At 49.4% G+C, this 26,601-nt stretch overlaps 1 protein-coding gene across 3 annotated transcripts in view; it reads left to right on the top strand.

Annotated features, from left to right (window-relative positions):
* Positions 1-1,266: 1,266 nt before the first annotated feature.
* Positions 1,267-26,601, top strand: part of VDR (vitamin D receptor) — a 59,258-nt gene continuing 33,923 nt past the window's right edge. Inside the window, exon 1 of one of the 3 annotated variants that reach the window (XM_081129804.1) lies at positions 1,267-1,330. In XM_081129804.1, the coding sequence (XP_080985930.1) occupies positions 1,312-1,330 (19 nt within the window). In that variant the 5' untranslated portion in view covers positions 1,267-1,311. Of the gene's footprint in view, positions 1,331-6,787; positions 6,864-26,601 lie in introns of those variants that run through there. The other 2 variants (XM_081129806.1, XM_081129805.1) reach the window with 2 other exon arrangements.

Below are 26,601 nucleotides of genomic sequence, written 5' to 3' on the forward strand. Positions count from 1 at the left end.
TTTGAGTCTCTGGTTTAATCTGGTTGGGGGCCTGTGGCATTAGACTATTACCAGCTGTGATCCCAGGCACAGATCACAGTGAATTCTACCTGGATCTTGCCTCAGGCCCTATTAAATAAGCCAAGAGTTTAGTTTCTCAACCCTCAACAGATTCTCACACCCACAGTGTGCTTCCATTTCTCCACAAAACAGAGGGAAGAGGAGATACAGAGTGATGAGAAGAGTGAGACCTGGATCAAGGTGGTAGAAATTCACTGATGACAAATGTGGATGGGTCACCTAAACTTGCTGCACCCTTTGGATCTAAATCCTACTTCTCTCTTCCCTAAAGCAAAGACCTCCAAGGGAAGGTGAGCTACATGATCCACTGGGTATAGGAGGACAGTGTCAAAGGGTTCCTTTTTGATATTTTTACCTTTAAAAATCAAGCTTTAATATGTTTAACATAGAGATTAACACTGGCGCCCTCGCTTGGTCCTCTCATCAGACTGGCAACATGTGCGGGCTGTTGGATGAGGTACCTGAGTACGAAGAAAGAGTGCCAGGGAAGTCAGTGAGAAGTTTCAAAAGTAAAAAACATCATTTGACATACAAGTTTACATTCATTATTGTTGATGGTGAATCTCACCCTAACTGTGTAATGGGACTTGAAAATGTGAGCTAATGCCAGAACTTTCAAAATCATATTCACATATGGGGATGACAACTTTTTTGTCCTTAGGGTTTTACAATAAAAAACATTTAAAGACCACTTCTCGGCTGCAGGGCCTGTGGGTGATACAAGTCAGCACTACATCACTGTTATGTAGTCCAGAGTAATCTCTGCTGGAAGTGAGGTGGACACCAGAAACATTAATGACATGTTAATGACACAGGAAAACAAAGCAAATACAACAGAGAGGGGCACCCATGTCATTCAGCATGTCTACTCCATTTCAGAGGCCAAAGGCAGAAGAGAAGAGCTGTCAGCATACATATCTTCTGGAGTTGGGGCCCCAGGGGAGTTGTTTAATGCATTCCTGGGTTGCTTACGGAATGTCCTTTCTGTTCTTCTGGAGAAAGAAGCAGACATGCCCAGGATGAGGCTTGTGGGGCTTCTGCTCATTGGTATGAAGAAAAGGAGACCATTGCCTTACTGTCTTCCTTTCCTGGAGACCTTCCTCTGGGGGAGAGAGGCTTCTTTTGAAAACAGTCATCCTTTCCCTACTGACCTGTTCAGCAGAGATGTGACATTCTCACCTGCTATCAGGATACCTACCCCCACACCACAGAGCCTCTCATCTTACCTCCCTCATTAGGCTCTCCCACAAGATGCTCATCCCTAGAGGAGGTAAGTCAGAATTCCCCAAGGGCGAGGGGATAGGGTCACTTCGTTTCCTCCTAGAGTCATCGTAGTAGTTGCAAAACTGACAGCTACAGGGGTCGTGGATGGGAAGAGGCCCTGAGCCTCTAGTGTATTCCGCTGGTCTCTGTGGTTGGGGTTGGGGCTTGAAGAGTCATCATTGTATGCTGGGGTTTGGATGGGAGCCAAGCAAATACCTGGGAGCTTAAGAGAGCTCTGGAGCTGCCTCTCCCTGGAGGTGCAGGTGGGAGTCTACACCTTCCTTCATCCGGCCTCTGCTCTACCATGCCAGCAGACGCTGTGTGCGGGCCAGCAGGCTGGCAGCCTAGGGCTCGAAGAGGTGGGAGCAGGTGGGAAAGACTAGTGCCAAAAGCCCCGAGGATGGAGACATGAGCTGGGCTACTGGGAATGGAGCCCTGGAGCCAGATGGATTTGGCTTGAGTAACTGGCGGTGCCCTACTCTTTCTAGGGCAGGCTGAGTCTGTGGACACTCACTCACTGCTCATGGCTTTGCATACAAGTCCCCCACAGCTGTCCTGTTCTGGAGGAGTCAGAATTTCTGAGATGCCATAAAGGCTGAAAGAACCCCCCAAAGCTGGAAAATGCAGGAGCATGGTAAGATAAGAGCTGAGTTCAGGTCACAGAGGCAAGCACTGGGGAGACCCATTCTGCCTCAGTGACTCAACCCTGACCAATGTGGCCTCGAAGGGAGCGTCCTCTAAAGCCTTGGAGCCACCACCACTATAGGGTTCTGAGGGTGCTCTGTGTAAGCTGGGCTGGTCTCTCAAAGGCCTTTCTGGGAATCTCACATTGCAGGTGCTAAATGAGGGCATCCCATGGTGAGGGACTTTTTCAAACTTTGGGTCACAAACCATTAGAGACTGTGAAATCAATTTGGTGGATCCCCCAAAGAAAGACAGAAAGACAAAAGGAACGGAGGGAGGGAGGGAGGGAGGGAGGGAGGGAGGGAGGGAGGGAGGGAGGGAGGGAAGAGAAAATGATAGAAAGCATTGCAGGGTGTCTCTTGTTTAATAAAACTTATCTATAGGCATGGGTACACTAGGTCATGATAACACTGATTTCTTACTATGAGGTACAGTTAACAGTTTGAGAAACATTGTCCTGGAAAGATAATTTTGTTTGGGTTGATTTTCCTCTTTACAGCTCCTTCCATTTATTCATTCCATAAGCACAGAGAACAGCCCTAACATGTCATGGAAAAGATAAAAATGCTAACCTTTCTGGACTTAATTATTTTAAAAAATCTCTAAAACAAGGGAACTGCCTGAGAGGCCTGGTGGTTTCTGTCTCTATGAATCCATGACTCTGTGTCTTTCAGAATGTTCTTTGGGAGTTGGCTGAGTGAGAGTCTTCCATTCATTCCCACCATGCCCATAACCATAAAGTTTTTAAGGGGAAAAAGGGCCCTAAAAAAGGAAAAGCAAACAGTCAGATGGGAGCACTCCAGGGAGAGCTCAAAGGGCACATTTTACCTGGATCAAGAGAGCAGCCTCTGGACAGCTTTTAAACCTCTGTCCTTGGGGACAGGGTCTCTGGGAACTTCTCAGGGACAAAGTGACCTACTCGAGCACTGGCACCATGGCAAGAAGTTCAGAGGACGAGAGCCAGCTTCGAGGATAGTGACCAGGCTGCAGGGAAGGGGGGCTATCAGCTGAGGATAGGCCGCAGTCATGTGGTCTTACTGCAGGCCTGCTCCAGCCACCGCAGGCACCTGAAGCATGGCAGAGAGGCCGAAAGGCCGGCCTCTGCCTTTCTCCAGATTTTGCAAAATGAAGTACACTGAGGTAGCCTCAGCCTGGCATCTCTAGAGTCTTTTCTCCGAGGCAGGTCACACCTGGAAGGGCTGTTTTGTTCCTATAAAGACCATTGAGTCTATGGCACTATATGGTATCCTGCACATAGCAAGTGCCTAGTTGATGATCCCTGATGTAATTTTTCAGAGAGGAAAACTGACAAAAAAACTCCCAAAAAACAATCTGAACATTCTTTAAGGACTACCCTTCCCAGGGAAAAGTGAGAATATAAGAAACGTTTCTTGTATTTCTCTTTTGGGAAAAGAGAGAAAATTAGTGTTTTCAGCAGAGGTTCTGGTACATGTATCGTATAGCAGTCAAGCTAGAGGAGTTTGAAGCTGTTAATTCTAGTACAGGAGTGCTGTCTGTTGTAAAAATCTTCAAGAGAACAGGGTACAGATAGCAACCTCCCTTCCCAGTCCCTTGCTAGGGAGAAGCAAGATCAAGAGACAATTAGTGATTGCAACAAAACCGGGAGAATTGAAACTCATGTATTTTGCTTTTCTACTTCTACAAAATAATATTCTTCCTAAGAATAAAGCTGAAGTAAAAAAATCCAGCTTTGTTCAACATAAATACAAGATGACTCACTATCAGGTGATAAATCGTGCAATACATACAAAGACCAGAGAATTGATAGGTAATTTTGGCCTGAAGATGGTGGGAGAGGTCTAATGTGACAGATGGGATCTGAAAGAAGAGAGTCTGGACAGATGAGAGAGCGAAATGCAAGTTATTGGGGGAGAGAAAAAGAATTTGGTTAGGGACATAGTGATGGGGCTGATGACAGCATGGGGGGGGCAGTGATGACATCTATAATCCTGCAAGTCTGCCAAACCCAGAGCCTCTAAGTTCTCTAAGGCTGGGTTTTTTAGATCATGGTCCAACAGGTAAAAAGCCCACAGGCATCATTTTTTTGAGAGAGGCAGCATGGAACAGTGGACAGTGCAGAGAAAAGACCTGGGTTCAGGTAGCTCCGTCACTCCCCAGCTGTAAGAACTCTGACAACTCTGCACATCAGTTTTACAATGGAGAGAGTATTTTCTACTTGGCCTGACTCATCAAATGAAGAGCTGTGAAAAGAGACTAACAGTTAATTACGATGGAACACTCAGTACTCATCTTCCATCACTTTTTGATAAGGTTTATTTTCAAGATGCCAGGTTGACCTGTTTGGCCAGTTAAGCATCACAGAAGTGACTTCTGAGTCATTAACTTTTCCCAGAGGCTTGTGGTACTTCTTGAGAATGTCCCAAATTGTTGATTGTCAGAGATTTCCTCTTACACTTTTCTTCCCATGAGAATTGCTGCTGGCTTTCCCATAATGTTTTGGGCAAGGATATTCTTTTACTTTCATTAGATGTGAGAATCCATCCATCAGACTGGCCGGACTTCCAAAAGAGCACATTCTTTCATCTGTTTCTCAGAGTAGATGGTCTGTTCCCTAGTTCAATCCAACAATGTATCTCTCTTCTATTTTGTTAAACCTTTCCAGAGAATGTTTCCAGGATACTCCATTAATGAACTGTTTCAGGACTTAACAGCCTTCACCGTTTGAAGGTTCTTCCTTCTGTTTAGACTCAGTCCACTTTTCTTGATCCAATTATTGAGAGTTTGAGAGCAGCTGGGTACCATACAATCTAGCATAGCTGTCTCAGAAATGGTTCAGAGGCCATTGCACCAGCAGACTTGCTGGGCTCTAGTACTGTCCTTTATCTGTGTGATGTTGGGCAAATCACTTACCTCTCTACGCCTCAGCTTCCCACCTGCTCGGCTTGTACATCTGAGCCATGGTTTCTTCCTCTGTTAAAGGAAGTATCTGCCCTGACTAAAGGAGGTCACCAGCTGCTGGGTGACTTGGTAGGCATCTCTATTGTAGAAGAGTACGTTGTAATTACTATTTATATGTACAATCTCCCACTGGACAGTGAACTCTAAGAAGGAGATAACCATGTCTTTTTCTTTTATTTTTAATTTTTAAATCATCTTTATTGAAAGTATTATAGATGTCCCCCCTTCCCCCCCATTGACCCCCTCCTCAAGCCTTCATCATACTATTGTCTGCGTCCATGGGTTATGCATATATGCATATAGTTCTTTGGTTAATCTCTTCCCACCTCCTTCCCCCCATCCCTTCCCTCTGAGATTCATTAGTCTGTTGCATGCTTCCATGTCTCTGGATCTATTTTGTCAATTTATTTTGTTTATTAGATTCCACGTATAAGTGAGATCATGTGATATTTGTCTTTCTCTGATTGGCTTATTTCCCTTAGCATAATAATCTCCAGGTCCCTCCCTGTTATCTCAAAAGGTAATAGATCCTTTTTTTTAACAGCCCTAGTATTCCATGGTGTAAATGTCCCACAGCTTCTTTATCCACTCATCTACTGATGGGCACTTGGGCTGTTTCCAGATCTTGGCTATTGTAAATTGCACTGCTATGAACATAGGGGTGCATATATTCTTTATGACTGGAATTTCAGGCTTCTTAGGATATATTCTTAGAAGTGGAATCATTGGGTCAAATGCAGTTACATTTTTAATTTTTTGAGGAAATTCCACACTGCTTTCCAGTGGCTTCACCAGTCTGCATTCCCGCTAACAGTGTACTAGGATTCCCCTTTCTCCACACCCTCGCCAGGACTTGATTTATTGATGATTGCCATTCAGACAGGTGTGAAGTGGTGATACCTCATTGTCGTTTTAATTTGCATCTCTCTGATGATTAGTGATGTTGAACATTTTTTCATATATCTCTTGGCCGTATGTATGTACCATGTCTTTTTCATCTCTCCTCTAGCACCTAGAGCGGTTCCTACCTACCACATAGCCAAAGAAGCTGAGCAGAGTGATTTGTAGCCAAAATTTTCTATGGCTAATTTTCCAGATCCACCTACAGTTCTAGGTTTCAGGATGTACTCTACCTCCGCCCTTCTCCTCACACCAACCGTCAGATGGGGTGAGGGGTGGGGGACTGGGGACCAGGAACCGGGGGGAACTAAGACTAAGCTGACTTGGAAGAGGTTCTATACTGGCAAGGAACGTGGTCAGCCGGGGTCGCGAGTGAGGGCGATGATGCAACTCCACTTCGGCCACGTTTTCTGTTTGCTCTTTTATTTTAGCGTGTGGGGTCAGGCTGAGCTCCCTGGCGCTCTGCATAAGTAACAGCGCGAGCTGCGCCCGGGATCTCCCCGGAGCTCGGTGAGAGTCGTGGTTGCGGCGGCAGGCGCCCCCCAGCGCCCTGAAGACGACAAAGTCCTGGCCGGGTCAGCTCAGGTGGGGGTGACGCACCTGAAAAGGCGTCCGCAGCGGGCTGGGTAGAACCACAGCCGCAGGGGGTGGGGGGATACATCCCAGATGATCACAGGCAGAAGCGCTGATCTGAACACACGTAAACATCGAAAACTCTCACGCACGGAGTTCAGAAGCATGCTTTGCCCCATGGACGGCAGTCGTGGAGGACTACCCCGGGCAGAGTCTCCCAAACCACCGTGCAGTGGTTGATTCCAAGTCCAAGATGGTTGAAGCACGGTTGGAGTTCCAGGCAAGCATGGACTGGACCTGTGGGCGGGGCCGGGGCGGGGCCTCTCGGGGGCGGGGCCTCTCGGGGGCGGGGCCAGGTGCTGGGCTGTCTCTGCTTGTCAAAAGGCAGCAGCCGAGCCAGAGGCGCCCGGAGCGCGGAGCTGCGTGCCCACCCGCCAGACCAGGTGCGGACCCGGGAGCGGCGGGGAAGGGGGTCCCGGGGTCGGCCTTAGGCCCGGGGTCGCGGCGTCAGGGGCACCAGGCCTGAGTGCCAAGGTGCAAGAAGCAGAGTCTAAGCCTCAGAGGCAAACTTGGCGACTAAGATCCGGGCTGTCGTGCCATGAGGCTGGGTCACTGAGGGGACAGACACTGGTCTGAGAAAGAGCTGAAGTTCATGCCAGGCTGGCGGAGGGAGCAGCGACCTCTTCGGTGCTCAAGCAGCTTAACGTACAAATGCTCCGCTAGCACAGTGCTCAGCACTTGGGCAACAAGAAGCGTTTGTTTCCTTCCTCTGTCGGGGCGCCTTGGCATGGAGTGGAGTAGTAAGAAAGGGAAAGACTGGCTGTGGATGGTGCTAAGGTCTCTCAGGAGTGGACTGTGTGTAGCCTTATTGTCTTGTAAGATCCAGGTATGGTCACCTGCCATGGTGGAGCTGGATCTTTTAAGTAGAGTACTTTTTTTCTTTCCTGTTCTGGACTCTTTTTTTTTTTTTTTTTAACCACTAATGATTTTAGACCTAGTTGGCCCTAGGGCACTGGATTTACTTCCCAGGAGATATCCACCAATGTCCAGCAGAACTCAGGGGCAAGCATCTTATAGAGGAGGGGGCTCAGGGGGTGGTTTCTGTTTGGGGAGTGAGAAGCTGGCACAGTGTGGGTAGTGGGTGAGGAAGATTCAGGGGACGTATCTAGGAGGCCACATGTGGTCTCAAGGGAGCAATGGACACTGCCCACCTCCCCCGTGCATTACTGAGGCTGAGATGCAGTCTGCCTGGCAGGGAGAGCCCTGGGTCTCTGGGCCTAGGCCCTTCCCGCATCTCCTCCTCCTCTTCCTCCTCCTACTCCGTGTGGTGAGTGAGTCAGCCTCCTGTCTGGGCTCAGCTGCAGCCAGAAGGGCCAGAGCCCAGGCAAGCAGTTGGGCAGGCATTTTCAGAGCGTTGCTGAAGCTCTCCTGGGCAGAGTTCAGCTCTGCTCCAACTCCCTGCTGGAAAGCCGTCTTCCTCATGGCCGGTGGTGGCCACTCCTGAAGGAAACACCCAACGCAGCCATCATTAAGGGATGGCTATGATATGATTCCAGAAGGGGCTGACTGTGAAGGGATTATGGCTTTGTGATAAATCCACGTCTCTTCTGGGATCAGGAGGTGCATCCCAGCCCTGCAGACTTTTCCAGCCCCTCATTCCATTTCTGCCCGGTGATCTTACTAGCTGCCTACCTCTGTTACTGAGGTGTATGTGCATGAGAAATCAGGAAGGTTCTGGAACTAGGGAAGCCATGGTGTTGGCAAAGAAGGTTTTTAAGCCAGGCTAGGGAATGGAAGTGGTTTGCTGAGGCCAAAATGGGTTATCTGGACACTGGAGCCTCAACTCGATGAACCGAGAGTGTTGTATATTGGCGGGGAGCTTCTTCATCTCTTCCTTGTCAAGTACTGGAGGGACTGTGGGTCCTTCTGGAATGGTGTCAGGACTAGTAGGCAGTCAGACCTGGAGGTAGTAAGACTGCAATTTTTTCTCTGGCTTTTGTTTTGGGTGTTTCAGATCCTTGAGCAGAAATAGAGGCCCCAGAGCCCATTGCGCCTCACTCAACTGGCCTCTCTGGACCCATTTGAGAAGATTCCACAACCAGCTGTGGGGCTGACACAAACTGAAAAAAGCTGGGGAATTCAGTCTGTACTCTGGCTGGTCCTATGGCTTCTGTTTGGCTGGTCCCTCATCAGTCACAACTTGGACCCTTTCCACGGCAAAGGATAAGATAGAAGGGGAGAGTTAAAGGATAAGAAAAGGGGAGAGTGGGGTAAAGAAGGAGGGAAAGGATGAGAGTTAGAAAGCTTTCTTGACCCCTCACAGCTCTTTAGCTAAGACTTTAGTTATATAAATATTGTGGAAGGTGTGGTGCACCCTGGTTATTGGTGTTTAGGGTTTCTCAGTGTTCTTCTCCTAGTCAGCCTCAGAAATGATCTCCTTTTGGGACTAAGTCCCAGAGGAAACACCAAGAGGACCTTCTGAACCCCACCCTCCACTCCCAGAATAGCTAGTGTCTAAAGCCAATGTGTTCCATGTTTAGAGGAAGGCCTGGGGCTTAGTGGGACAAGCCAAATGGTTATCCAGGACAGGAGAAGGCATCTGTTATTCAGTTTTTTACCCCACATCCTAAGGAGGCAGCAATCATCCTGGCCAAGATCTGCCTCTGCTGGGAACTTGCTGTTGTCAACATCTAGCAGTTGGGTTCTAGTGGCCAGAAAGCCAGAGTCAGGAGCACCTGGAAGTCTGAGCTAGGATGGCATTCTGGTTGGTAACTAGACAGGATCAGTTGTAAGACTCCAGTCTTCCATTTGTCACTGCTACAAGTCTGTTTTGGATGCAGGTAGAGGAAAGTAAGGAAATACCAGGATTTGATTAAGAGCCTCTTGTGTGCCCAGCATAGTGCCAGGCCCTCTGAGGAATAAGAGGAAGCAAAACCCACCAGACCAGGCCTCTTCCCAGAAATGGTATGAATCCAGGATGGGCAGCTCTCCTTCTACCACTGTCCAGTTCTGAAGGTATCTGGCTGGGCAGAAACAGCCTGGCTGTTGCTCTGGGCCACCAGGGCCTCACTTCTAATTATACTTTTCTTCGATTCCCCTTGACCCTCCTGTGTCAGTGGCCTCCTGGATGTGCTAGAGATTGACCATATAATTTATCGTCTAAACTGGGAGACTTTTGAGTAAAAGGGGGTGCTGTTAATAGTTGTGTTGGGACAATGAACCAAAACTGTCCAGGGCAAAGTGGAATATTTAGTCATTCTAGTGAACATCACTGGAGACCTAGCGGAGGTTACAGAGGGAAAGATGGGTGGGAATGGGTTTAATGAGGAGGACAAAATGAAGGTGGTGCTTAGTAGGGAGGGGAAGATGGAGGTAGCTTAGTTCTGAGGGCAGCCTCAACTTCCCCTGCCCCCAGCCTGCTCCCCTGTGTTATTAGCCAGTTCCTTTCTTCTCCCTGAGGGCAGCACTGCTCCCTGCCACCCTCTCCCAGGACCCAGCATACCTCTCATTCTGGTGACTTCCTTTCACCCTTGACTTGTGACTGGCTTCACCTTTGGTTTTTCTGCCCCACCCCTACCTCAGACAGGGACAGGAAGGCCTGCCAATTCCCCTTCAGCTGCCCCTGGGGGAATTGGATTTATAACAGAGCCAAGACTCAGCCCCGTGCTTCCCTCTTCCCTCTTCCCCCATTTCTGCTTCCCAGATCTCTGGGGGCCACACCATTCCATGGGAACATCCAGCTCTAAATCAGGTAAACAACCAGAAAGGGAACGGTAGTCAAACCTTGCCCGTGTGGAGTAAGGGCACAGGTCACATGTAATCAGATTCTGGGGAAGCAGTAAGCAAAATGAAGCCAGAGCCAGAGAGAAGCTGCTTAGCAGGAGATGAGGTCAGTTCCCGGGCCACTGGAGTCTGACTCTCTGCTCTGGCCTGACTGTTGGGGAAATGGTTCAGGGTGGAGACAGGCTGTTCTTACTCAACCCAAGTCGTAGGCGTTGGTGGCAGGACTGCATCTTGTCCTGGTGACATGTGGAAGAGAAACTACCCTCCCTTCTGAGTTTTTGGTCCTTGTGGTCCAGATGCTCAGGATGGTCTCCCTGGAGAGTCCCCAGAGCAACAGTGTTCTAGTGACTGGGACGTCAGCTTGGAGGGTGGAGCCTCCTTGATGACTGTGCAGTGGTTCTGTCTATTCTGCAGGAAGGAAGTCATTCTCATCACCAACAAATGGCAAAAGCAGTTGAAGACCTCTTGGGAAGTCCCGTCCTTTGAAGTGACTTATGGGGAAGTGGGAAGGGGAGAGACCTTCTGGGCCGGCAGGGGGTGGAGGGGGGCTGGTCTGTAAGTGGCAGGAGTGAGAGGCAGAAGCAGCAGGTTTCCGAGTGTGTGTCATGCTTTTGCAAACCTGCCCTGCAGGTCTCGTGCCAAGGAATAGACCAAGCAGTGTTCTCAGAACCAGATACCACACAAAGTCCCCATTCTGCACAGGGGAGAGTCCTGATCCTGAGCAGGGCGTGGGCAGCTGTGCAAGCGGGAAAGTGGAGTTTGGGCAGGACTAGCAGCTGGTTCCTGGGAAGCTGCTGCCTCTCTCTGGCCTTCTGACGAGAGGTTGAAGCTTTGAGGTGTTATGCAAAGTGTGACATTCAAGGCCCTGTGGGGCACCCATGAGACTTTGCTGGTAACACATCCAGTGTGTGCCACCTGCTGGCACTGGAGTTGTAGCTTCAGGAACAGCTGCTCATAGAGCACTCAGCTCAGTTTACCAGGTGCTCTACTAGGTACACAGCATGCGCAACCTCCCTGGCCTACTGCAATCTTGTGAGACAGAACTGTTATGATCCTTTTACAAATGGGAAGCTGAGTCTTGGTGAGATTGAGAAGCGTGCCATGTGACATGGATGGTGAGTGGGAGTGTTAGGACTCACACTTGGGCCTGTCTTAACCTCCATGGAACCCTACCACCTCTGCATTTATGGACAGCCACAGGGCATTCAGGGCCATGCCTTGCACATAATAGGCCTGCAATAAACGTTTGTGAGCGGCAGGGTTAGATTCACTAACTAGTTTGAACAAGTTAACCTGGGAGCAAGCTTGTTTTGCCCAAAGGTTATTCTGGGGACAGTGTCCTCTCAGAAGGAGGCTCCCTCTGCCAGAACCCTCAGGCCTCCACGCCTTTCCAGCAGTCCTGGGTACCTTCCTTACTCGGGTAAAAATAGCTGACAAGAACTGGAGAGAGGTAGCTCTATGCGGAGTGATTGCATGGGAGCAAATAAGACCTGAATGATTTGGAAGGCAAATAAGAAATACTTTCAATTTCAAACAAGCCTCTTTATTGATAATCTTCTATGAGCTAAGTATACCAAGAAAGAAAAGGCCATTGTCACCTGGGAGCTATTCTCACCTTGCTTACCTCTTCCCCTCCAGGCTACCCCTTAAAAAAATCCTCTTGAACCTAGCCCACCTGGAGGGAGCAGTGAACTTTAGCCTCATCTGCAGCCTTTGCCAGGCATTGTGCCCATCATGCTGCTGGCCTTCTTCCATCATCACAGCTTCTCTTTGGAGTGAGTTACTATTATTCTCTCCAGAGTGTATATGGGGAAAACAAGGTTTAAAGAAGTGCAGAAACCTGCTCATGGCTGCAAAGTTAACCCGTGATCACTGCTCTACACTGCTTGCTGGTGCTGGGCCTGGCTTTACAAACCACTCTAAGTGCCAGAGCCGGGCACAGAGGTAGGAGGAGGAGAAGGGGCTCTGTCTATGGTTCCCAGGGTTCCTTGGTATATGGCTGAACTGTAGACAGTGCTATTAGAAGCCATGCCAGCAACCTGGTGGAGTGAGAGAAACACATTAGACACACTTGGGGTTCAAATCCTGGCTTTATCACTTTCTAGCTTGTGACCTTGGGCAAGTTTCTTAATCTCTTCAAATCTCAGTTTTCTTATCTGTAAACCAGGGGTTATAATAACTCCCTTTTAGGATTGTGTGAGGACTGAAGACGATGTAAATCACGAGCCTGGCATGAAATAGGCCCTTGAAAAGCATGTGCAGACAGTCATTTGCTAGATATACATCAAGGGCCTACTGTGTGCCAGGCACTGTTCAAAACACTGGGAATTGAAGAGTGAAAATAAAAGGCTCTTACAATTGTTTTCAAATGTACTAGATCAGAAACTCATCACTGCGAGAGGTCCCTTTAGGATCCAGGAATGGCTGTCTGGGTAAACTCAGATTAGGTAAATTGATTTCTCTTTCTGTCATTTGTTAGCTGATGAGCTTGGGAAAGTTATTTAGCTTCTCAGATTTGTCAGTTCTTTTTGTTTATTTTTTTTAAACTGTGAAGTATATCATAGACACATGTGTATACAACACACTTATGTATAAAGAATAACATAATATATCCAGTACCTGCCACCTAAGTTCAGAATGGAACATTTACAGAACCTTAGAGCCCTTTGCCCTGTCCATGGGCATCCTCTTCCTCACCCTCTACACCACAGTGATTGATATTTTGAATTTTGGTCAATTATTTCCTTGCTTTTTTTTGTAAGCTACCATCTATGTATGTTTTACAAAACAATATATTTAGCTCTATATGTCCTCCGAGTTTACATACATTTATGTTCTCTGTGATGCGCTTCTCTTACTCAGTGTCATGTTTCTGAGATGCAAGGTTGATACCCACAGCTGTAGCTCATTACTTTTCACTGCCGCGTAGTATTCCATTGTGAGACTGTGGCATACTTGCACATCCTCCCTCTGGTCGATGCACGTCTGGGGTGTTCCAAGTCGGGGGCTAGTGTGATGAGATAATACTGCTTGGTATATGTTGTGCTTATTTCCTGGCGCTTGTGTAGACATTCTCCAGGGCAATACCTAGGAATGGAATTGTTAGCTCACAGGAAATTCCATGTTTGGCTTTACACCAAACTGTTTTCCACAGTGGCTGTACCAAAACAAACGAACAAACAAACAAACAAAAACCAAAATAAACCTCCCACTCCTTCCAGTAGTGAATAAAAGTTCTCTTTGTTTCCAATCCTTTCAATACTTGATGCAGACTTCATCTCTAAAAGTTGTGCTAGATGAGTTTCTGAAGTCCCTTTCAACTACAATAATTGTATCATCCTCGACTTAAGGACCTGGTTTCTGGCTTATGTGTTCGCCAGTCTGATGTGTTGTGCTCAGATGGCTCCGGACATGCCACAGCCTGACTGAGAGCCCTGTGCAGGGTGTCTGGGTGCAGCTGAAGCTCTTCCTCACTGGGCTTCCACCAGCAGCAGGTGAGGGATCCCGTGGCTCCACATCCTCCCCCACACTTGGCCTTCTGTTCCATTAACCCAAGAGCATAGTGTCAGTGCTGAGCACATACTAGGTGCTCAATTAATACCCATTGAATTGCATTTTTGTCAAGTGCATTGAGAGGGGTGTATATTTTCCCTGGGCATCAATTTTGAGGAAAGGACATGGAAGTAATAGAACCATGTGTGTGCTAGCTAATAAAGGCATATGGGGCTGGGGACTGTGATGGAATTTACATCTGTCCAGGACTTCTTGATCATTTCAAGGCTCCAGGTGAGGTGAACTGAAGTTTAATAGTCTCCACTGACTGACTGTACAGAGTCTGGCCTTGTTCTTTGACCGTCTGACTCGTCCAATTTGAGAAGCAGGGAGTGGCTGAAGGGTTGGCAGAGAGAGAACGGAGGCGGTGCCCTGTAGAAGGAGTAGAATGCCCACAGAGAACCCCTTCTCCTTCCAAGCATTGAAAACTGTCCCTGGGGGTGCTGAGTTTAAAAGGTGCTAGATATAACCAGTGTCCCGGCAGCCACATAAACAGCCAGCTTCCCACACACAGGACAGAAGAATGTGGCTGGGTGGGCAGTTGCTTGGGCCATCTCGGCCCAAAATCCTATAATTACTCATCAAGTCTGTGCCTGTCAGCTCCAGAGGCAGGGGAGCACCTCAGCTCGGGGCCTCCTCTTGGTCACCATGCTGGGATCAGTGGCTGGGTCCCTAATTCTGTCCCAGTGTCTCTCTCTGCATCAACCTTTGTCCCTAATGAGGCTTACATATCATAATAGCTGACAGTCATAATAAACCAGTGATTATTACAACTTACTACATTCCAGACACTGTGTTAAATGTTTTTACGCATTTCTCATTTATACCTCTCAATAATCTTTTGAAGTAGATAATATAATTTTCCCCATTTTACAGAAGAGGGAACTGAGGTTCAAAGAAGTGGCTACATTTCTTGCCCAAAGCCATGGAGCTCCTAAATCAGAACCAGAGCTTAAGTTCAGGCTTTCCTAAGTCCTGAATGTATGTCCCTTCTTCACCTGCTGACTACCTGGCCTACACAGTGTCCGGTCAGTCAGTTCAGTGTTTTCCCTCCCCCTCCTGTCTAAGGAGGCTGGAAAAGAGGCAGCTGATGATGCCAGTAGAGGGCCAGTGGGACAGTTCCAGGCTGGCTGGGAGGATACTGGAAAGCACCTTCAGGGCAGAGTTCTTTGTTCCACACTACTCTGAATTGCCGGGCCTCTGCCAGGGGCTGGAAGTTACTTCTGTCCAGCCTATTTGGCAAGCACACCAATGTCTTGGGTGCCATGATGTTAAGAAGTGGGGGATGGGTTGCCTCAGGTAAAATTCCATTATAATGAACTCCACCTGAGATCTGAACAGCTTTGATGAAATGGAATTATGTGAACCTGTGTGCAGTGGAAGAACTCCAGTGCACAGTCTGAGAATCTAGAGGTGAAATAGAGCTAATGTGCCATTGAGTGTCCCTTGGTGAAGCTCTGGAAAGGTTTGGAGCCTAGAAGGAAAGGAGTCAGACACATCCCCAGTTTCTTCTCGAACGCTAAGCTCCTGGGTGGTCGGGGCAGGTGCAGGGAGGGGAGAGCTTTGTGCTTAACTTCATTTGACAGGGCTGTGTCTGTTCAGCCCCCACTCTGCTGTGAGCCTCTGAGGACAGGTCTGAAACCCATCTCTCAAGTGTCACCATTCAACACAATATCTAACCCATCATATACGCAAGAGGTGTTTATTGGATGGAACTATATTTGTAGGTAGACTGAGGCTCCCGAGCTAGAAAGGAGATTTGAAAGACAACTGCTTTGTGTGGCTAAAACATCTTTAAAGAGCTGGGCTGCAACTCGGGTAAATGTCCCCAAATGGTGTGTAATAGCAAGCGCTAACCTTTACTGCACAGGTGCCTTGTGTCAGCCACTGTGCTGAACACTTTACATGCATTATCCCCTTTTAATCCTCAGACCTATGAGGAAGGTACTGTTATTTTTCTCATTTTATAGGCGAGGAAACAGAAGCTTGGGCAGCCCAGGTTGTTGGTTCTGGTCACACAACTGGTAGGGTGGGAAGGCGGGGTTTACACTCAGGCAGCCTGTTCTTGTCATTGTGTCTCTGTGACCACAGAGCTCCACTGCCACTGTGGGCTGGTTCTGGGGGGCTAGGGTAGGGGGATAAGAATGAGGCTGGAGGGATGCAAACCCTGTGGGATGGCTGACAGTCATAATTAGACCGTAGGGCACAACCCTGGTCTAAAGTGGCAGTCCTGTCTCAGGCCAGCAGGGTTGCCACTGGAACTGCAGCCCAGTGTGACCAAATTATCTAATTTTTTAAATAGAAAACTAGACATTCAGGTTGTTGTTTTTCAAAAGTGCAATTTCTTTACTTTTTAAAAAGTGACAACTAATTTAAAAATTTATATGTACTGGTGGTGATGGGGGTAGTGTGGTACACAGAACACATTCTAGTCAGGGTTAGCCTGCAGGCCTCCAGTGTGTCCCCTGGTAGTTTCTTTCTTCTAACAGGTGCCTGCTACATAGAATGGGACCGGGAAAGTCCTTGTTTGTATAGGATTTCTTACTAAAGGCATGAATAATCACTCTCCATGGGTACTTTATCATGAAGAATGAGTTTGTTTGTTTTCTGGACAGTTATAATGAAATCTTTCAGTCTGATGATATTCCATGAATGAATCCTCTCTCCCTTCTTCCCTCTTCCCTCCCCTACTCTGTTTTCCCAGTCAGTTATTTTCCCATATTTATTAGAAAGTTCTGAATAGAGAAATCAAAAGGAAACTAACAGTAAGGAAAGGATCTCTAGGCAAAAAAAAGTAAAAAAAAAAAGTGGAATGTTCCAGAGAGCTTGCTAGGCAATGAATGGCACTTATCATGCATGATCTGCACTTCGGGCCCTCCCAGCTTGAGCACCTCAGGCTGCCAGAGAGGGTCATGCTCCAGGGACTACTTCAGAGTGTTTTCTCACAACCTCTGCTCTACTTTACACCTGACTGTAGCCCTCCTCCTTCTTGTAAATGCCTGGGAGAATAATAGAAAACTCACAACTAAGATTTTTATGGAGTAGAACAATTTTTATAGCACTTTAAATGTTTCATCTCTGCTAATACCACAGTCCTGTGAGACAGGCAAATGGGCGTAGAATCCCCTTTCTGAGGCTTGGGAAAGTAGCGGTGTCTCCCCCGCTCCGCTCCATAAGAGAGCAGCAGGCATGGAGGACTGAAACCCACTGCGCAAGGCGCCCCAGGAGCCCACAGGCCTTTCCTCGCCTGCCACCCTTACTCCTCAGCTGGGGTCTGCAGGTGGAGGTAGGTGGGGCAGCTGGTAAGTCCTGAGCCCCTGACTAAGGTCCCCACCTCCCTAAAAATCCCAGTCCGGGGGAAGTATGGGGTGGGCATGGAAAAAATGTCCTAAACTGATGCTGGGTGGCCAGTGGCTAGCCTTCTCCCATGCCTCTCCCCACTGCCTGTCACCCTGAGCTATTGTTTCCAAAGCTGGGCAGAAAATAGCTCACTAGAGAATTATTTTTGTCTCTGTTAAACTTCAATCCCAGGCTCCTCAAGATCCTGGCGGCAGAGTTGTTTTTCAGGTCAGGGGGAGTTCTGGGAAGAGTAAGAGGTGGGGGAGCAAAGGGGAAGTGGTGGGTGGAGGGGCCGTCACCTCTCCCCACAGGGGGGTGATGGGCCACAGCCACTGGCCTCCTTCCTACCCATCAGGCTGCCTGACTGGCAGCAGCTCCAGCTGACTGAGTGGAGCTGCCCAGCCAGCTGGAGCCGAGTTTCACTCACAGCTTCTTTAGGTGAGCACAGGCTATGAGCTGGTGCATCAAGTCCCATTCTCCAGGGATGTTTGCCTTTGCTGGAAAGAGTGTGGAATGAAGGGAGTAGGACGTCTGTTACTCTGTGCTGAGGCCCAGGTGGGCAGCCAGGGGAGGGGTGGGGGGCAGACAGCTGATTGCTGAGGAAGGAAAGAAGTCGTTCCTCTGGAGACCCTGGTTTAGCCCCTCCTGAGGCAGCACTGAATGCTGCTCTGTGTAGCGAATCTGTGCCATCTTTGCCCCTGGGCACCAAAGAAAGACAAGGAAGAGGAAGATGGCCAATGGATAGGGCTGGGGGAGGGGTTTATAGTCTGGAGAGAGTGCATGGGTTACCATAAAGGCAGTTATTTCTTACCACTTGGTGGCCTGGGGAAGAACCCTCCTGACAGATTAGGACGTTTTGACCTGAAACATGGAAGCAAAAGAGTATCTTCTATCATAGCTCTGAGGGGAAGGCTGGGCTTGTGTTACACCAGCCAGCAGTGAGTGTGGACACCCTGACTCAGAGTATGGCATGTGCCCACACATGCTGGGGACTTCCCACCCACACGTGTCCTTGGTGCAAGCTATTTGTGACTATCGTGTGCTTGTGGTTGATGCCCTTCCTTAGAGTGATTCCTGGAAACAAGGAAGTGACCTTGTTGACTAGGAGAGAGGAGTGGACCCTGTGGATCAGTGGAGTCGGGTTTGGGATTAGTTGGCTGCATGGTCACTCGGGTCTCCCTGCGCCCAGCAACCTTATCTGGCCACTGTGGACAGATTGATGCATTAAATGTGGATTGAACTGGTGATGTGTGGCTGAGCTTACTCACCAACTTCCATCTTCCCCTGTTGACCCTTTTGTTCTTTCTTTTCATTTTCTCTCACAAAACATAGTTTCCCTATTCAGCTGAGCTGATTTTTCCAGAGCTCTCTCCTCTACTTCTCCCTTCCAGCTCAGTTACTGATGGTCCTATTGCCAGGGTAAAGGATTCGCCCCAAAGGAGGCCGGGGATGGTGGTTCTGGGTGTGCACCGGCTGGGCCCCAACCATGCTGCAGGAGTGGGCTGCTGCCTTGCTCATCTTGAGGGTCCTTTCAAATGAACCGATGGAAGAGGGGCCCGTTTTAATTTTTTTTACAACACCCAAGGCTGATTCAGGTTGGAATGAGGATCTGAATGGAGCCTGAAAGTCTTCAGTTTCAAAATATTATAACAATAATTTAAAATTCCTGGTATTCAAGCCTCAATGGGTTTACTAGAAGAAGTACTCAGAGAAGAAAGAATGGAATGTATTTCCTATTAAAATGTCCAGTTGTTTCATCTCTTCCTGTCGCCCTCTCTCCCTCCAGCCATGTGGAGCTAGTTTCTCTGCCTCAGATACACTCTTTCCCGTGTGCTGCTTAGCCTTGGCACATGTACTATCTACCTGGGACCCTCGTTACCCTTCTTACCACGGCCATGCTTCCTGTCTTAGTGGAGAGGCTGAGAAGTTGCCTCCTTACCGGCACAAGGTGAGGCGCGCTCTACATGCCCCCGTCACACCTGTGCTTAACAGTTGTACCATGGCATGGACTGTACTGAATTGTAGTTCTTGTGGGTTTCCCCCAGGAGACTGTGTGCTTTAGGATGGCAGTGTCTGGGTGGCTTGCCATCGTGTCTGTGACTTTCTAGTACAGGGCTTGCCACACAGCTGAGTGCTTAAAACCAGGCAGGGATCACGGTCAAAGAGAAGGCATCAGAGGCCAGAACTAATGCCCACCGTGGTGTGAGGCCAAGAAGAAATGCTGTAGCTTCCCTGGCTTTCCAAGGGGTCTCCAAGAGGAAATCTACACAAAGGAATGCTGGACCCTGAACAAACCGAGGCTCTGGAAAAGCTCTCGGGGAGAGAGGAGGGGCATCATTATAATCAGGACCTGAGGAGCAGCTTCTGTCACCTTGGGTGACTGCTCTGCCCTCTAAGGTGAGTGGGAACCTCCCTGTTTGGCCTCAGCCCTAGAAGTTTCATGAATACATGGGAGTATCCACCCCTCACTAATAATCCAGAGGATAGAGAGGATGTCTTTGATAGGTCAGGCCCTTATGGGGTGGAAACTGCCTGGTAGAGAGTTATTCCAGCCCTGCCCATCTCAAAGGACACAAGTTCCTTTACTAACTCTGACATAGGCTTCAGAATCTATCCCACAATAAGTGAATGGCCTCCCAAAGCCTCCAAGGGCTGGAGGCAACCAGGAGACCAGGACCACTGAGCCAGAGGCAGCCCAGAGTCTAGGTCAGGGGCCACAGCAGGGACACGCTGCTGCCAGGGCATCTGCAGCCTTCACTGCCACCTCTGGGTTCCAGCCTCCTGGCGCTTCCTGCAGCCTTTCCCAGTGCTCTGCCTTCTGTTGCATGCGCTGATGGGTGGGAGTCGAGTGAGGAGGTACCACTGCCCTAACGACAGAGACATCCCTGGAGGGAGAGCAGATGCATAACAGATGTAGGACAAGCTCTAGATGACGTAGGAGGTAGGAGAAAGACGGCACTGGGTGAGAGAGGAAAGGAAGGATGATGGGCATGAGAAAGGTTAGTGTTCAGGGACACTTTGGGAGCCATGGGCCTATCTTCCTTGCAGAGGAAAAGTCTAGACATGTGACTCAGCCTCTCTGCTTGTTGGAGAGACAGTAGAACAATCCATTTCTCCCCACCCTGAGCAGCCAGATTTTTGGAAGCCACAGCCAGTGGGTGGGGTGGTCAGTTTCTTCCCAGTTCAGCAGAAATGTGGCTCTCTGGGCAATGCTTGTTTGGGGTGGAGCGTTTGGGACTGAGAGCGAGCTTCCTGCCTCCACAGCACCTCTCTGGGCCCTGCAATCTTCTCCTCATTTCTCAGGCCTCGAACTCACCAACTTTTGTACTAACAACAGTTATAGTGCTAATAATGAGAGCTAACATATAAAATGGCCAGGAGCAGTGCTAAGTGCGACCCAGATATCTTGGTCCCCGCAATAGCCATGTGACCGAGGTGCTATCCTGTCTCAGGGATGGGTTTTGGGGGAAGCTGGGTGGTGGTTGGGTAACCAAGGGTGTCAGCTGGCCATATTGATTGTCAGATAAATAAGGGATATGATGCCAAGGATCTTGAGTATCTCAGAGCTGGCGGGACCGGGGACTGGGTCTGACTTTCACACAGTGCAGGAAGAGTCTGAGTGATTCAGAGATCACTCAGAGATCATTCAGAGATCACTGGTCCCAGAAAAAGGATGAGGGAAAGAAGGCTGGCCAGGGGTGGGCCTCGGAGCCATCTGTTGGAGCAGTGGTGGACTTGGGCCCAGGTGGACTTGGGCTGGGGGATGCTTAGCTGGGTAGAGGCCCTCAGAGGGCTAAAAACTGGGCTTAGGAATCACTTGGGAAAAAGAAGCAGCTCTCTCCTGCTGTTCTGAGGACAATGAGTTGGGGGTGGGGGGTGGATTCCATTAGCCATCAGCCCATCAGTGACATCAGCAATAGCAGGGGTTTGGGTCTCCCCAGAGGAGGGCTGGCCTTGCTTTCCCTGTATTCATGATGCTCTTCCTTCAGGCTCCCTTGGTTTCTATTCCTTGGTCTCTAAGTCACTGGACATAGAGCCTCCCTGTCCCATCAACTTCTGCCTGTAGCAGATACCCTAGGGAAGCTCCCTCATGCCAGTATCTCAGGAAAACAACCCAGAAGAGGGGGAGAGCAGGTCAGGTGTATCCTACTTTCCTCTAAAACATTCCCCGTCTTGATTCCTCATCCATTTCTTCAGGCCCCAGGGGCCAGAGCGGGGAGCTGAGCTGGGCAGGCAGGAGCGAGGGTGACCCTCACCCACTTCTTTGTTTCTCTATACTGTTTGTATGGATGGAGTCTGTGTTGGATGGTCCTACTGCAGTCTACATCAAGGCCTCCTTCATGGCCTCCCACAGCTCCCCTCCTCTAAAGAATAAAATCCCCCCTCCTCCCCATGGCCCATTTCTCTCCCACCATACTGTCCCCTGGAAGCTGCTCAGGCTGGTGGTGAGAGGCCTTGGGGTTTGGCCAGGGTGGAGGTGAAGAATCACTTTCCCTCATTGCGTGGATCTGAACAAGTCATTCCCCCTCTGATGGCCTCTTCAACTGTAAAACCAGAGATATCAGGATGCAGCTTGTGAACGGGTTGGTGCCCTATGCTTCACTGGCCACTGCCACTGCCCACACTTTCCTGCAGTGACAGGGCATGGCCTGCCTGTTACCGGGAGAGCAGTAATCAACCCAGAAATCTTGTTGACAAGGCTGACGGCAGAGTTTCCACTGGAAAAAAGCAGCTTGCAGGAATAATTGCTGTAGATAAGAAATGGAAATATATCAAAGTAAGCTATGTATCTCCTGCCCCATGGCCTGGGGCCTCATGGGACCATGCCTCTGGACACTGCTCAGCTCCAAGAAGTTTCCAATGCTCCCAAGAGTAACAGGGCAGCCGGCCAAGAAGGAGTCCTGTGAATGGCCAGTAGAGTGGGAGTTTGTAGCCTGATTTCTGTAGAGTGACCTGCTAACCCTGACACTGTATGGGGCGTCAGTCTGTGACCTTTAGCAGGTAATGTCTATTCCCCAAAGGGTTCATTAAGAAACACCTTCAGGCCCTCGTCAGTGTGGCTCAGTTGGCTGGAGTGTCGTCCTGTACAATAAAAGGTGGCAGGTTTGATCTCTGGTCAGGACGAATGCGGGAAGCAACCAATCAATGTTCTCTCTCTCCTCTCTCTAAAATCAATTTAAAAAAACACCTTTAAAAAAGAAGCACCTTCAGAGCTAAACTCCTTTGTGCAACTGCTGGGTCATCAGCCACTTCACCTCCCATCACTCAGTCAGTCATTAAATAGTTTGGTGCACCTCACGTGTGGTCTTTGAGCTGCCGTGCCGGGACCAGCCTACCCTGGAAACATGGAGCCCGAGATGGAGGAGGCAGGCAGGCTTGGTGGGGCTCACACAGCTGCTTACACTCTTCCACGGCGTCCTTTTCTTGGGCTGAAGACTGTTTTCTCCAGATGAAGGCCATGGAGGCAGATGCTGTCTGCATTCACCCCTTACTTACTGCCCTGTGGAATCAAAGTCATACCTGGCAAATTTATGAGATCGAATCAAATTAAATGTAGCCCAGGCCAGCTTCCTCTGTTTCTCCCCTGCAACCTCACTCACATCATAAAAATCATACACTTTTCTATTTTTTATGACAATTTTTCAGCAGATGAGGAATGGGCCCCTTTTTGTAATTTGCACAGTGGCACCATGTGGTGGCCCTGCTGATCCCTCCTCCATAGACCCTCTGGGAATGGCCTACTAAAGTAGTTCACCTGAGGTGGCTGCAAAGAGCTGGTCTAGGACCAGTAATTTAAGCAACATGAGAGGAACTTTCTAAACATAGAGCCATCCAAAGAGAGTGGACTGCCGTGGGAGGTCATTTTCCATCAGGAAAACTGTCTAAGCACAGGGTAGAGAACTGGCTAGAATGTTATAGAGGGGATTTAAGGTGGTTACACTAGGTAGTGTTACGTTTCCAATCTTAAGATGTTCTGAGATGACTGGTATCTGTTTGGTTTTACTTTGGACACTGTAGTCTGTAGAAAATAATTTCCAGCTGTTATCACCCATATTTAAAACATGGGCATGCAGGAGGTGGGGAGACAATAGGGGCAAAAAATGGTTCGGACAATTTCTGTTTATACAGTACACTTCCTCCCCCCTTGCCCTTGTTTTCACTCTTTTCCCCCTCAGCTTCTTCTGGGAGGTAGGTAATGCTGAGACTGTTCTGGAAAAATAATGTGGGTGTATGTTTGGGACAGTGGAGACGGAAGAGAGGGCATCACCCTGGCTGGCCATGATATTGCTGTGCCTACATTACACTGGCGTAAAAAGATGACAAATAGAAAGTAGGGTGGGTCGTACAGTGTTCAGCACTCCATGGGCAGAGTTGAAAAGATGATGAAATGAGAACCAGCAAGGAAAGGACATGCACGCACATGTGCAGTGGTGGCTGGCATCCACACAGGCCTACCTACTCCAGAGAGCCCCATGTGTGGCTGACTCTGTGTGTACCAATTTTAGGAAGCAGAAGAATTCTCTTCTGCTGGGAAATCACTTAGCTTCTCATTTCCTTCTAGAAGGAGGAGGATCTTTGTGTCCATGTCAGCAATTGGAAAGCCAAGTTTTGATCACTCCAGTTCCAACCCCACTGAGCAAGGCCCCCACTCCTGGGCTGCCATTCTCCATGGGGCTCATTAGGGGCCACAACACTCATGCCCTTTCTGCTCCTTAGCACCTGAGGGTGAGTGGGCCTTACTCTTGCTAACACGTATATTGGGGCTCGTCTGGTTACTGAGGGGTCTGAGAGAAAGCTCAGTGAGGGAATCTCACTTCCTGAATGGTTTTAGCCCTCATCATGATGGGAATTCTGGCCTTGGAGTCGCACATGTTCAAAATTGGAAAAGCCCTTAGAGGTCAGACCTCTTGTCTACCGCTTGTCCTTCCAGAGTCACAGCTAAACCACCCTCAGGACTCCAAGGAGGGTCCCGTGACTGTGGTTGAGTGCACCTGAGCCCAGCAGCACTTTGGTCCCTGGATTGCCAGAGCTCTGCTCAGGACATCTGAAGCCACCACTCAGTGAGGCTATTCTGGTGAGACTGCATGGGATGCCCATTTCCCAGAAGCCACTGGAAGATGGGGTACCTACTCTGTGAGCTGATAGGCAGACATGTAGGAGAGGCAGTGGTTTGGGTTTGGGTGACTGGAAGGAAACATGTTATCTCTTCATTTCTTGCCAAGGTGAGGTCAGGCCTGGGGTCAGGTTCAGGCAGGTGTTTGATGTGGGATGCACACCCTAGAGGAATGGAAGCCAGGGGCTTTCTGCAGGGCTGAGCTACACCCCCCTCTGCTTCTGTGTGGCTCTGTGCTGGGATCTGGGTATTTCTAAAGCAGAGGCAGGAGGGGGTTGCTCTGGGGACAGCCCCAGGAAAAGCAGTGAGACATTCTGTGTACTCAGAACATGAATTGGGGGTGGGGGTTATGACGTGGCAAAGGGGACTGGTGTTTTTCCACTTGTCCTTTTTTAACCCTGTGTCTTTGCCTCATGTTCCACGCACTTGGACCTGTGAACTACATCTAAGATAATCTCTCTTTCAAGGACCATCCACTAGTGCACAGTTGCATGGGGACAGGAGACTGGTGTGTGGAATGGGATTTTCCCATTTAAGAGGGGTTGGCTGGCAGAATGGGGGTCCTGGCTGAAACCTGCCATGCCCTGGTTTAGAGAGCCTTAGAAAGAAAAGATGCTTCCCCTCATGGCCTGGGGATTATTCTCTCCATTGCTCCCTGACTCAGTGGAAGTGACAGGTATCCAGGGCTTAGGGTTGGGGAAATGACAGATGTTTCCCTTGGGAAAGGCAGCAGAGCAGAGATGCAGGGCTAAAGTGTCTAGGTTCAAATCTGAGCTCCAGATACAACCGACTTCTCTGTGCCTCAGTTTCCCATTCCTAAAATAGGAATAATAACAGTACCACTTGTGAGGTTGTGCGGATTAAGTGAGTGAGTGTACGGGAAGAACTTGGAGCAGGGCCGGGCCCAGAGTGATAGTGTCTGTGCTGATGGTTATCACTGCAATGGGTGGAGCCAGCAGGAGGCAAGGGACGCATTTGAGCATGGCAGTCCTCGTGTGACCCTTGGCGCCACCACTTGCCTGGCCATAGACCCTTGGGAAGTTACTCAAAGTGCTCTGGACTCGGATGTTGCCATCTGTAAAAGGGGGATGCTCACCTCCCAGGATATTATGAAGCTTACATGAGATCATGTGTATGAGCCTAGCAGGCTGGCACGTAGTAGGTATTCCATACACTTTATTTTTTAAACTGAAGAGTAGTGGTCTACCTGGACCTCATGTTTGACTTCTGAAAATCTCAGATGTGGAGGACAGGAAAGCAGTGGTCCTTTCTCTTCCTACTCGGCTCTCACCTCAGCATCTGGGAGCAAGCAGGGAGTCTGGGAGGTGGATAAGGCCATGGGGTAGAATCCTGAAGCATGTGGTCAGCTGGGGCCTTGGGCAGAACAAGTAGAGGGAGCAAAGGAGAGCTTAGCTTGGGGGTAAGTGACAACATGCCTGTCCCCAGCAGGTACATTTCCTCCCACCCAAGGTCCTGGGCAACGGGCCAGCCTAGCCCAGGTTACCTCAGCTCATGATTCACTGGCATCTTCCCTGGATGTTCCATGGGGGCTGGTGGTTCCCAAGAGGGTAGCAAGTGGACTCAGTGGGCTATCAGTCCTAGGATTGGACCTAGGCCTTGGAAGCCCCTTCCCTGTCTAGTCAGGACACTAGGAGGCGGAGAAACAAAAGATGGGGGTCTGCACCTTCCCTATCTGGGAGGCCTTGGCCAGGTTGCAGGGTCAGGTACCCACATATCTATTTATCTCCCAGCCACCTCCTGTTGGCATCAGTGAAGGGAGGACATGTGTGTGTGTATGTGTGTGTGCATGTGTGTATGGGTGGATAAGCTGGGCTGGGTGTGGGTGGAAGTGGGAAGAGTGAAATTCTGCCAGCCCCACCTTGGTGACCCATCATGCCACTAAAACCCAGAGTTTGGGCAGCAGAGTCACCTTCAGCCCTCAGTGAGGCCGGGGGAGTTGAGAAAATGTCTGGGGAAGAGCTAAAAGTGGCAGAAAACATCCTGTTTGCAAGTTTGCAGCTGGATTTAACCCTTGCAGCAGTGTGCCGCCTACACTGGTCTCCGCAGACAGGAGATCCCAGACACCTGTCTCTGAAGCTGGCCAGGCCTGGGGCTGAATCCCAGCCCACACGGTCCCCAGCTCCCCTAGGCTCCTCTGTGTTCTGCATGGGGTGCCCGTTTCCTTCCTGCCGTCAGCAATGGCCAGGCCACCCTGTAGTTCTGCTTCTCTGAGCGCCCCTCAAGTCTGGGGTGGGGGCTGTGGGAGCAGGAGTACCCCCTTAGAAAGAAGCCCCCCTGCCTCCTGACACCCTGTCTGTGAGGGGAGAATCTCCAGCAGGGAGGCTGTCCCACTGCCCTCGCTGCTCCTTGCAACTCCCTGCCTCAGGGAGGGC

The sequence above is a fragment of the Miniopterus schreibersii genome, assembly GCF_964146895.1.
Source record: "Miniopterus schreibersii genome assembly, chromosome: 2".
Taxonomy (NCBI): domain Eukaryota; kingdom Metazoa; phylum Chordata; class Mammalia; order Chiroptera; family Miniopteridae; genus Miniopterus; species Miniopterus schreibersii.